This window comes from Diabrotica undecimpunctata, chromosome 1, assembly GCF_040954645.1.
Source record: "Diabrotica undecimpunctata isolate CICGRU chromosome 1, icDiaUnde3, whole genome shotgun sequence".
In the NCBI taxonomy this organism is placed as follows: Eukaryota; Metazoa; Arthropoda; class Insecta; order Coleoptera; family Chrysomelidae; genus Diabrotica; species Diabrotica undecimpunctata.
In genome coordinates this window covers 22,413,114-22,425,956 of record NC_092803.1, presented here as the reverse complement: position 1 = coordinate 22,425,956, position 12,843 = coordinate 22,413,114, and the positions used below count along the sequence as shown (strand labels likewise).

Here is a 12,843-nt window from a genome sequence, read left to right as displayed (position 1 = left end):
TCCTTATTTAAATGGTTTCTTTTTTCCCTGTATGTATTCTCTTTTCTTCTCTTCTCTTGTCTGGTAATTCTCTACAGCTCTACTCGTTCGTTGGATAAGCATTTTTCTGTAGACTTCATTTTTTTTTTTGTTGGAGTCTTGTCATTCATCGTCAAACTCTGGTCCAGTAGGAGCCTATATCTTTCTGGCCTTCTTCATTTACATTTTGATTCCTTAGCTCGTTGGTGCTGTTTTACGAGTACCTACCATTCTGCAATTGTTGCATTTCTCAGCTTTTACACATTCCATTTCTTTCTGTCCATTGTATTTTCTTTGCTGATGTTTGAAATTCTATCCCTTAATATTGAAATCACTAGGCAATGATTTGAGTCTATGCTTATGCTTCTATAACTTCTGCAGTTCGTTACAGTCTATTCCATGTCTTAAATATATTAAGATGTGATCAATCTGATTCGTTCTTCCATCAATAGAGGTCCAGGTTACCTTGTATATATTCTTGTCTTAAAAATAGGTGCTAATAGCGACTGTCATGTTTAATGTTGCTGCTAAGAAAACACATTCTTTACGCCCTTGAAATACAGTATTGGAGAATAAACAAACAAAAATATTGCACAATGTTGTGGCTACAAAATATTTGGACGATAAAGCCAATAGCTCGGTTGAATTATGACATTTTGATCATGCCATGTGTATCAATAGTAAAAACAATGCCAGACTAGAACGTAACGGATGTAAATGCAAGTGACGATGTAAAGCCATATTAAAATAGTCAATTTCTCGAAATTATTTAAACATTTAGTTACTAGAATATACTGTAATATTTTTGTTATGTGACAATGTATTTCAATTTTGAAATTTCACTTCAATATTTCTAATAAAAGATCTTCTGCTATAGTGGGTTACACCAATTGTTGGACATAGTCTGCTTATTTAGATATATCTGATTTTTATATTATTATTGATTCTGAACTACTGAGTTAAAGGAGCTGTACCAAGCAAATTTATTACTCTACGGTTTTAAACTCTCTTTCAAGAGATTATATTTACCATACTTCTTGGTTTTTATTTGTAGTGGGAATTGATCCCATGTAATTCGTACCAGATGTGGATGCATTCATCTTTGAGCTACTGATGCCATATTATAAAGAATTACCATAAGTGTATTGCTAATGCAATTCTTTAATTTACCAATGCATTTTATAAGTGACGTTGTTTAAATAAATTTCGTTTATCCAAACATTTTGTAGCTTGAGTTAGTATAAGTCTGTATTAGGCATTCTAACCAACAAGTTTTGTCATTGTTAATTACATTTTGCTAATTTCAAGTAGAACAAAGTAATTTTTATTGTGCAAAAAGATTAATATGTCTATGAATGGTCTCCCCTTATACCTCTAATGCAGCTTGGAAGTACAACAGGATCTTTTGCTATTTATATTTGAGCATATGGCATACAAGGAAGGTAACAGGACCAGTGTGATGCTTCAACTGTCTATTCTCACTACTTGTTTTACCCAAGGTACTCATTTTATTTGAGTTAACATGAGTCCCTTAGATATTTAGAACAAACAGTGTCTGGCACTTGGGAAGTACCAGCAGAAGTGACTATTTCTTATCGCATGTTATGACTATATGTGGGTTAATGAAATTTAAGCCTGCTTATTGCTGAATTGTTAATATTTTTTATAATAACACCAGGATTTACTTTCTTTAAAATTTAAAAAAATCTCAATCTTTTCCTTTATTAATACAAACGTCTTGCGACAGGTGAGATTGATTTGGACCCATGCAAAACCATACAGGAATACCGAGCGATAAGAATAAGTCACTTTAAAATGTTTTCACTGATATTGGGGATCCAACCCAAGGTTTCTGCATTACATTTTCAATTATTTCAGTAACATGGTAGATAAGAAAACAAATAAATACTGTCAAAAATAAACTGTAATATATCAAATTATCACAAAGACATTATTTTACAATTAATACATTCTATAAGCCTTGCAAAAACTGCATCAAATTTGTTGAAGATGACTTCTTTTTTCCTACGTTCTTAAATATCTCACTCAACTTGCTTCGATATTTCTCACTGTTCTTTTTTTGAATAGGTGTCTGCAAAGGAGTAGAAGTTTGGACCTGTATCTGTTTCTTTTTTATTTTTCTCTTTGTGTGCAATTCCTGAAAAGATTCATCTGAATCCAAATTTATAACTTCAGAAGTATTTTTTTTCGTTGACTTTTTTGAAAATGGTGATTTTGTGAGATCAATTACACTGTTGGTGTTTAATTTGTTAGATTTATTAGAATTATTATGTTTGGAATTATTATGACTGTTATTCGAAGGAGTAAAAGTCTTTGCCACCTCAGGTGTCTTAGCATCTCTATAACTTTTTATTGGCTTAAATTTATTGGAAAAATCTGGTGTTTGCTTATTTTTAAACCTATTATGGCTACTCTTCAATGGAATAAAGTCCTTTGCAATGCTGGGTGTCATATGATTTCCAATATTATTTTTATTATTGTTTGTCAATGGGCTAAATGTTTTAGATAATCCTGGTGTGCTCTGGTTGACAGGGTTACCATGGTTGTTATTTGGTGAACCTGATGCAACAATACTCTGATTCAATCCACAGAATGTATCTTTTTTGTTCTTCTTTTTCTTCTTCATTGCAATGCTGGGTGCTATCTCATTTCTAGTATTATTTTTATTATTGTTTGTCAATGGGATAAACGTTTTAGATAAATCTGGTGTGCCCTGGTAATTATTACCATGGCTGCTATTTAGTGAAACTGAAGCAACAATACTTTGATTCAATCCACAGAATTTATCTCTTTTGTTCTTCTTTTTCTTCTTTATTACTGGACTGGATATTAGTGATATCTTTGCTATTGGTTTAAGCCTTGGTTTATCCAATTTTGTTTTGTTTTCATAATTACAGAACTTACATTTAGTAACCTACAAAAAAAATGTTAGTGTTAGTGCATAAAAACACAAAGTTTATGCTTGACATATTCACAATGACTTAGTCATAAAACTGTAATAGAGAATTGGATGAACAAATAATCTCATATTGTACTAACCAAAATATTTCCAGTAAACTTCTTCATTCTTTTAAGATACTTTTCTTGATATCTTGTCAGAGGTAAGCCATTCTTCTGCTTTGCTTTTACTTTATCCCCAAAGGTGTATCTAGTTGGCTTGGAAATAACATTATATGTTGCAGGCCCCTCAAAGAAATTCAAAAAACACTTTTGACAATGCATACTTGGTTTTGTAGCACTTGTTGGGAGAAAAGAACTCCTGCGTAGTTCCATCAATCTTCTTTTGAGACTGAAAATTAAGGAAATTTTGATTATTGAATACTAAGTTTACATGAGAATTAGAAACAATTGATTGTAATGACAATTACATTTCACCTAAAAAAATTGACGTTTAGATTTCCACTCCAGAAATCGTTCTCAAAAAAGATTTCCAGCTTATTCAAAGATTTTCTCAATTGCAGCTTATTCCCTATAAACATAGTATTCAGCTTAGACATGCCACAAGAAAACAGTTTTGAGAACTTTATTAATTTTGATTATATAAGAAAAACATTAACAGTAATTTTTGCAAAAAAACTAATGTGTTACATATTGCATACAACCATACAAGGCAGTATCAAAGAATTATGCGTCTATATTCTTTGAGTCTATATTCTTTTGCAGTATACTTACCAAATAAATGATTTTAAGGTTGGTACATTTGTTTCTGGTAATGTTGAGATGTTGTGCAAGTACCTGATAGAATTTTGAAAGATTTTTGTCTCATTATCTATATCACCCATTTTGGATTTTAATGTATACTTCAAAAACTTGAGATATCAACAATTCACCAACACTAATAAATAATAATCTAATTTTTTTTTAATTGTTAACAAATGTTCTTAAACCAATGTCATTGTCAATATGGTCAATGCGAAAGTGAAAGATAAAAGAAATAGGTTAGGAGAAAAGTCTATTTTTTGAATATGTTTGTCTGTTTCTCTTTAAGATCAAAAACCAGTGTACTTCATGTGGAAATAATTAATAGTAACTAATGTTGTCAATTGTTGTTGTACAATTTAAATTATAAATAATTTTTCATAAAGTATATGTTTGTCATAGATGTTATTTATGTAGATAATGATTTACTTCTTTTGGAAGAGATTAATACTTGTGGCCAGGCCAGAGCCAAATATTATGCAACCAAACGTCCATATGACGTAAGGTGAAAATCGATGACAGATTTGTCAAATCAAAATATTCGGCTTTTCGTTTAGGTTAAAATGAAGCATATAAAAATTGTCTTTTGTTTATTTCTGTTTGTTAATTTGGTTTTCAGTTATGATGGAAAAATAACAGAAGAGCTTCTCATAAAACCTCTTCATAGTGAGCAGGTGTACACTCATTTTCAATTTTCTACAATTTGGGATATAGGTCCAGATCAAGAAAATTGTAAGTTACAACAAAATTTTCATACCTTGGTTTTTAAAATATTCCTTTTTAGTTCGACATAGTCCAATATTTCCTAGACCGATAGGAGAACTTATCCAAAGATTTGGTATTCAAGAGTTACATATAAGTCTAACTGGTGGTCTTTGGAGGTATGAAAGTTGGGGATATCCAGTGGAAGATGCTGCAAGTGGGGCAGAAGTGTGGGTGTGGTTCAAGCCGAGTGTAACTGAAGTTGATAAAAATTGGAATCTTCTTGCCAACTCCTTGTCAGGATTATTGTGTGCTTCACTGAATTTCATTGATAGTTCCAATACAATTAGTCCAGAATTTTCATTACGACCAAAGGGAGTTGTGGAATCTAGTCATTTAAATAATACTCATGTGAGGTAAGTTATGTGCACTATGGATTTTTCATTGTGTTTTATTGTTCTTTTGGTTTATAGGTATGCTACTCTACCACAAGAAATTGTCTGTACAGAAAATCTAACACCTTGGAAAAAGCTTCTTCCTTGTGGCTCTAAGACAGGTCTTGCATCCTTACTTAACTCAGGTTATATACACAATACAAGATACCATTCCATAGGTTTACATTTACGTCCTATATGCAGAGATAAATCATGTACATCATTATCTTTGGAACTCCAACAAACTGTCTCATTAGTGTATGATTATCTTATTCTAGGAACCAAAAATTGGTCTTTAAGGAAGTTATTTGGATTGGGAGTTAATAAAAAATGTGTTTTGGTGGATAAAAGTGAGATATATGTAGATACAACTGATCAAAGCATAGAATTGGAGCCTAGTCCAGATCAAACAGTGACTTCTATTAGAGGAGGACAAACAAGTATATTACAAAAATATGTTGTTTCTAACCAGTTTTTGAATATTTATGCCAAACACTTAAATCCAGATACTTTATCTCTAAATTTCCCACCACCATTACATGCTAACCAGTACTTGTCAGGTTATGGTCAAGAACGTGGAGGTATAGTAACAAAAATCTTTAACAACCACTGGCAGGAATTGGATGTTGTCTTAATGCAAAATATTCCTTGGTTCATACCTATCTATCTACATACTTTAAAAGTGACAGCTAATGGTAAGGATATCAAACCTTTACAGTTAAGATACATACCTGCTAGGCAAAGGGAAAGGCCCAATTATTTGGAGGTTCTAATAAGAATTCCAGCTTCAACAGCTACTTCAGTAGTAGTAGATTTTGACTACGTGTTTTTGAAATGGCAAGAGTATCCACCAGATGCCAACTTGGGCTTTTACATAGGATCTGCTGTTGTTTCTAGCTACCTTCCGGTAGCCAGGAACTATACAGGAATTCCTCAAGATGGTACTTTAATTTCAGATAGCTTTAATGCTTCAAGAAGCGGATATTTAGTGAGAGTGAGGACAGAGAATATAGTGATAACTCTCCCAACTCCCGACTTTAGTATGCCCTACAATGTTATATGTCTGGCTTGTACTGTAGTAGCATTGGCTTTTGGTCCATTACATAACATCACCACAAGGAAACTTGTGGTTAAATCCAAGAAAGGTGCTTCTCTGGTGGAAAAAGTAAAAGGATTTATAGGAAAATTTAAAAAAGAAAAGTCAGAGTAGGTGTAGTTGTAGTATTTTTTATTGTTTTGTTAAAAAAAGGCTGATTTTTTGCAATAAAAATTGTGATACATATTTTTTGTGTTTATTTTTTACATAATATATAAGAAACACTTGGGTATGTTGTCTATTTTATAAGCTATATACCAAATGAACACAAATTAAAAACAAAAACAGAACATTGTAACATTGTTTACATTAAAATAGTATTTTTCAGTTTTTCATACCTTTTTTATGTTGGTATACTTTGAAATGTTCTTGCAAATATAATAAAAAGTAAATCATAAATCGAGTGTTTTATGGGGTAATTTTTTACATTTTTGTTCAGATTAAGTAAATTCAAAGTTTATTGAGATATTTTTATATATTGATTAAATTCTTGTTCATACCTATAGTAATTTAGATCGTGATGTTAGTATTTTTCACTGTAAGTATTTACATATTATTTAAGTAGATCTATGAGAAACTTATAGCATTTAATTAATCACTACTTGAGAATGGTTCTTGACAATTTTTTCCTTCTTATTTTAGACAAGAATCTGAGTCATATCCGCGGAAAGTTGAACATTTGGATTGAAGATTTTCTATCCGATAGATACTTCAGGGTTCGTGTTGGGGAAGACCACTCACTAGATAAGCCAGTCAAGAGTGGAGTCCCACAAGGATCAGTACTTGGACCGCTACTATTTTGTGTCTACACTAGTGATCTTCCGCTCATCGTATCCAGTAAGGTTTCCATTTACGCTGATGACACACAATTATATGTGAATCCAACTATTAACCAACATGTTCTTCAACAAGATCTTGACGCAATATTCAAATGGTCCTCAGAATGGTTACTTCCGCTTAACATTGAAAAATGCGTTGTTTTACATATCGGCAAAAATAACCCATCACTACCGTACTTTATTAATGGACATCCCTTAAACTCGGTAACCTCCCACAATGATCTCGGAGTGATAATTAATAGTGACTTAAATTGGTCTGATCACATACTGTCGGTGTGTAAACGTGCAAACTCGAAACTGTTTTTGATCCGTAAATGTTTTACACGTATATCTCTAACTTCTGTTAGTAAACTTTACTCAATATACGTTAGACCTATTCTTGAGTTTGCCGGACCAGTGTGGAATCCAGATCTCATTCGCGATAAGATCCTACTTGAAAATGTTCAGCGTAAAGCTACAAGACTGGCATACGGTCGTGTAAGACCTAACTATGAAGATAGATTATCCATGGCTCATCTTACGACATTCGAGCAGCGATGTCTTCGAGGTGATCTAATTATGTCCTTCCGTATTTTAAAACATAACTTTGGGAACCTAAGCACCATATTCACTTTGAATCAAGACGAAAGATTAAGAGGCCATCGATACAAATTGAAAAGGGAACAAACTACTGCAAGGTCCAGGGTGAACTTCTTGCCAAATAGAATCTTTAATATCTGGAACAATTTGGATCAAGACACCATATCGGCAACTAGTGTTAACATCTTTAAAAATAAACTTGATAGTGGTTTATTTTATTTATAGGATTTTTTTTTCTTTGACAGCATTATTTATTTATTTATTTACTGTCTCACCATTCAACTTTTGTATGATATACTTAATTGTTTATGTTTACTTAACTTTATAATTGGTATTAGTTTTATAAGGATGTTTTTTTATTTTTGATTTTTGGGCATAATAGGAGCTCGCTCCTCTGCCCTTATTTGTAATATAATAATAATAATATATTATAGTTATCCATTTTTAAAGACTTTAGGGGAAACCGGGGATAATGTGGCAAGTTTGCCCACAGCCCTTATTTCCAGTAGTAATATTGAAGCCTATGGTCTATCCATGTGTTTGTTACCTCACGTGACAAATAACAGTTCAATTTTAGTTGTGTGTAAAAATTGTTTTGTATAACACCATTTTTTGTCTAAAAGTTTTTATTTTTAAATCTGTTTTTACCTACTATCATTGCAATATAGTGACATAGTAGTAAATTTAATGGACTTGCTAATAGTAATTGGCATAATGTCTCTTATTTTTGTCAATTGACTGCTATTTTTTAAAAATATTCTAGTTGGTTAATACTTTTGGGGTCTAGTGGACCAATATTTGCGTGACTAGTTGGTTATATGGCAAACTGAGCCCCACCTTTTTGTTGTGCTTACATATAAAAGAAATATTTTATTAAAAAAAATGTGAATTTACAGAAGAAAACCAGAGAAAGGTAAAACTTCAGAAGATATTTTGAAATGGCCACCAATGGTCGTACTTGAAGAAAATTATTTAGTCCGAGAACCTACCAACATTTTTAGATGCCGAAAAAAGTATTTCAAACAATTTAAGGCAGCTGAGGAAGAAAATGTAAATTTGATGAAAATCGAAATAGGTTACATTAAAAGCAGATAGGTATCTAATTAATTACCTTTATTCTTTTTCAACCTGTTAAGCTTGCTAAGTATTTTCCACTGAATAGGAAGAACTTTAAGGTGGTTATTAAAAAAAAGCATCATATGTTAGTACAGTCTATGACTTAAATAAGTCCAAAGAAAAAGAAAGATAGCAGGCGAGGACTGGTTTTCTAATTTTTTATGGTGAAATCATCTATTCAAATGCCTGAAGTGACCAGTCAAATTCATTTCATTCGCAATATTAAAAATGTTTTTGATAACTTGAAAACATTACTAAAAAGGGACAAGGTAGATCTAGCAGATATTTAGAACATGGTCAAAAAACTCAAAAAGAGTAATAGCTAGGCGGGGTTTTAAATAAATAGGTAGAATCACATCTGCAGACAAAAATAAAACAATGACGATTTATTCAATCTAAAAATTGGTAAATCAGTCTTATCTTTAGTCTGTACCCCTTAAAATATAAAATATGGATTTGTTTGTGATTTTTTGGGGGAGCAAGATTTTTTACCACTTATACAACAGAGATGGTGATGAGGTACATTAAATTTTATGAACAATAACGTTTGAAATTCCAATATCGCCCTCCTAAACAAACAGTCATCTACAAGATGAGCAGAATTTGATGCATACCTACTTTATATCCTAGCATATTTTCGCATGTTCCTTCTCCCGTTTGCGATATCTTTGAAAGAAGTTAGGCCGTCACCAAAAGCAGGAAATAGATCGAATAAATGGCGAGGTAGAACAACAGCAATTTTAACAGATAGGTACTCCAATAAAATATGAGCTTGAGTTAAAGAAGCAGTAAGAAAGAAATATTTTGAGAAGAGAAAGCAATAAATCAGCTTTAAAGAAGGGTAAAAAGATATGTTATAAGAAAACGAAAGCTTAAGGATACCCCCGATTCATTTTCAGAAGAGGATAAATGATTCTAGTATGTTTCGAATCATTCTTCAATAGTGTTAGTAAGGAGAAATGGGTGCACTGCACTAAATGTAAATAACCGTTTCCTTGTTTGCTTAACTGTTTGTCTGATACGGATTAACAATACATTGTAGATTGTACTTATAATATTTTCGGTTGAATACTATTACTTTTATATCTAATATATTGGTAAATATGTTGTACTTTATTATTTTTCTACCTCAAAGCGTTATAACTACATAATTAATGTAAAAATTCTATCTTCCCTAAAATATATATTTTATTGGTATTACCACTTTTTATATTTATTTAAAAGTATGGCATACTTACCTCTGTCATGCGGCTCACTTGTCGTCCGGTTCAGGGAATAATTCGCCCACTTATCAGTCGAACAGAAATACCTAGTTATAATTCTTTAAACATGTATATTTTAGTACTTATTTTTGGTGTAATGTAATGTTTATATCTATATCTTGTTAACAGTTCAGGCTAAATAAAATTGGTATCTTTTAAGGTACTATTACCGTACCTATAGAATGCTAAAAAATGACCCATTTTCAACATTTTTTTTATCTTGTCTACTTTATAAGTATGGCAAACAAACTTGTTTTATATTGCTATAGAACTTTTGAAGATTACAAATATTTTTTTTCATCGTTCCTGTATATTAAAAATGGCGCCAAAAATTTGTTGTCCAAAAAGACTGCTTTTTTCCATTGTTCCTGTATATTAAAGATGGGGCCAAAAATGACTGCTTGATGGCTGACAGTTAATCTCTGAAACGGCAAATCTGAAACATAAAATTCGAGAATGTTTTTAAAAAAGAAGTGCCCTTACGTAATAGTTTACCAGAAAAGTTCAAAAATTGACCTTTTTTTCGATTTTTTCAGTCGCAAAAATTTTATTTTAATAAAAAATAATAAGTTTTTGTGACTGAAAAAACACGTAAGGGCACTTCTGTAAAAAAAACTCTTCGAATTTTATGTTTCAGATTTGCCGTTCCAAAGATTAACTGTCCGCCATAGGTAGGGGAAGTGTGCCTATGTTGGACCCCTGCCTATGATGGACCACCTGCTGTAATTTCAAATATGGCGCGGTTACATGCACATCGCTGGTTGCCGCTTGCGCACGAAGTTTGTAGTTTAGTATTTGCAAAGTTTCAGACCCGTGGCGGTTATAACAGTAAATTTGTGAAATAAAATTAAAATTTGGTGTTGCTGATCTAATAAAAATTTTTGGTAAGTAATATTTTACTGGTAACATACGTTAAGCTAAGTGTTTCTTTTGTTTTGTATAACATGACTACACTTTCTTTGTCAAATACTAAACTTTGTTTTAGGTTAGAATGGTCAAAACAAAAGTAACAGAATTAAATTTACTGTCTTGTCTATTAACCTATGATGGACCCCTTTGTCGTTACCTATGACGGACTAGGGGTCCATCATAGGAAAAAGGAAATAAGTTGCTACTTAACGATTAACATAATACATTTTACAGGGATGGATCCTCATAAAAGCCAACAGTGGAATGAGAGTAATATGCAGCAAGCTTTAAAAAGCATAGAAGAAAAAACTATGGGGTTTAAGTTGGCAGCAAAAACATTTAACATTCCAAAAACGACTTTGAAAAGGCGCTTTAATAAGCAGCAAGGAAGTACCAAAGGTGATTTGGGAGGACGAAGACCAATATTTTCCACTGCTATTGAAAAGGAAATTGCTGACCATATTATCACCATGGAAGCTCGTTTTTATGGCCTGACCAGTAAAGATTTACGAAAACTTGTAAGCTGAAATAAACAATATTAGCCACAGTTTTAATAAGGAAACCAAGATGGCAGGCTGGAAATGGGTCAGAGGCTTTTTAAAGCGAAATCCACGATTATCATTACGAACTCCAGAAAATACTTCGTTGGCAAGGGCTCAAGCTTTTAATAAACCAAATATATGTGCCTATTTTACAGCATTAGCACATATATTAGACGAGTTTCAATTTCCACCGGAAAACATTTATAACATGGACGAGTCCGGTTTGACAACTGTGCAAAAGAGATCGCAGAAGATTTATGCTAGTAAAGGTCGCAAACAAGTTGGTGCTTTAAGTAGTGCAGAACGCGGTCTACATATTACGGTCGTATGTGCAATGAATGCAATTGGAACATATGTTCCTCCTGCTTTGATTTTTCCTCGACAGAGGAAGAAAGACGAACTTATGATCGATGCACCTACTGGAAGTGTAGCCTTCGCTCAAGAAAAAGGATGGATGTCTTCCGACATGTTCTGTCTCTGGCTGCAACATTTTTTAAGGTATTCAAAGGCTTCTAAAACCAACCAAGTTTTGTTGTTACTCGATGGTCATGGTAGTCATAAAAGTTTTGAAGCACTCCAGTTTGCAAAAGAAAACGGTATTATTATGTTTTGTTTTCCTGCTCACTGCTCTCATCACGTTCAACCCTTGGACGTAGGATTTTTTAGACCACTTCAAACTTACTACGGCCAAGAAATTCAATTATGACTGCGACAGAATCCAGGTAAAACCGTTACCCAATTTAAAGTAGCCAGTATCTTTAACAAACCATATTTAAAAAGTGCTCTTCCATCAAATGCAATAAATGCATTTAAAAAGACAGGAATAGAACCGTTCAATCCAGATGTCTTCGAGGTTTTGCAATTTTTGCCGTCTATAACAACAGATAGAGAAAATTATGAACAAAACCCACTACCAGGATGTTCTGACGAGAACTCACTACCGGAACATCGGAACCAAAATGTTTCTTCGATTAAAGGTTTATCAAAAATCACTGATCAGAAATCAACATCATCGTCAGTCCTAAACATCTCGGTCGAAGATATTTGTCCTCCTCCTTTAGCTGGAGTATCTGAAGTAACTCAGAAAAGGGGTAGAAAACGGGGTAAAACAGGATATTTAAATTCAACGCCAGAAATTGATGATATAAAACAAAAAATTGCAGAAAAAGAAGCAAAAAAAAGAAAAAAAAGACGCAAGAAAAGTAAAAAGGCAAGTTCGTGTTTCAACTACAAACAGTTCTGAAGACGATTGTGAATCTTCCTTTGAAGAAGACGACTCGGACGATGCAGCTTGCATTTACTGTAACGAACTATTTTCGCATTCACGATCCAAAGAAAAATGGATTCGTTGTCAAGTGTGTAAGAATTGGTGTCACAATAAATGTGCAGATGTAAATCCTGGACGTAAACAATTTGTGTGTGAATTGTGCATGTAACTTTTCTCTTAAAAATACCTATTTGTAATATTATTTATCGTTTTGAATATCTTTTGGTTTAATAAAATAATTTGGTATTTACTTATTTTATACAAAATGCAACGGGTCCATCATGGGCGTATCAAAGAATCCATCATGAGCGCATATATGCCCATGATGGACCCTTAACAGGATTTTAGTAAACTATGAA

General features: G+C 32.6%; 3 protein-coding genes across 3 annotated transcripts; 2 read left to right on the top strand and 1 right to left on the bottom strand.

Moving 5' to 3' along the window:
• Positions 1–1,924: 1,924 nt before the first annotated feature.
• Positions 1,925–3,967, bottom strand: LOC140446367 (uncharacterized). The gene is made up of 3 exons (XM_072538910.1): positions 3,712–3,967; positions 3,079–3,328; positions 1,925–2,953 (listed from the first exon to the last, which is right to left on the bottom strand). Exons 1-3 carry the CDS (start codon positions 3,819–3,821, stop codon positions 1,991–1,993), a joined length of 1,323 nt encoding a protein of 440 aa, XP_072395011.1. The 5' UTR covers positions 3,822–3,967; the 3' UTR covers positions 1,925–1,990.
• Positions 3,968–4,260: 293 nt separating this feature from the next.
• Positions 4,261–6,156, top strand: PIG-T (phosphatidylinositol glycan anchor biosynthesis class T). Its single transcript, XM_072538904.1, has 3 exons — positions 4,261–4,470; positions 4,523–4,856; positions 4,914–6,156. Exons 1-3 carry the CDS (start codon positions 4,302–4,304, stop codon positions 6,082–6,084), a joined length of 1,674 nt encoding a protein of 557 aa, XP_072395005.1. The 5' UTR covers positions 4,261–4,301; the 3' UTR covers positions 6,085–6,156.
• A 5,086-nt stretch (positions 6,157–11,242) lies between these two features.
• Positions 11,243–11,923, top strand: LOC140434264 (uncharacterized). The gene has a single exon (XM_072522433.1). It carries the CDS (start codon positions 11,243–11,245, stop codon positions 11,921–11,923), a length of 681 nt encoding a protein of 226 aa, XP_072378534.1.
• The last annotated feature ends 920 nt before the right edge of the window (positions 11,924–12,843 follow it).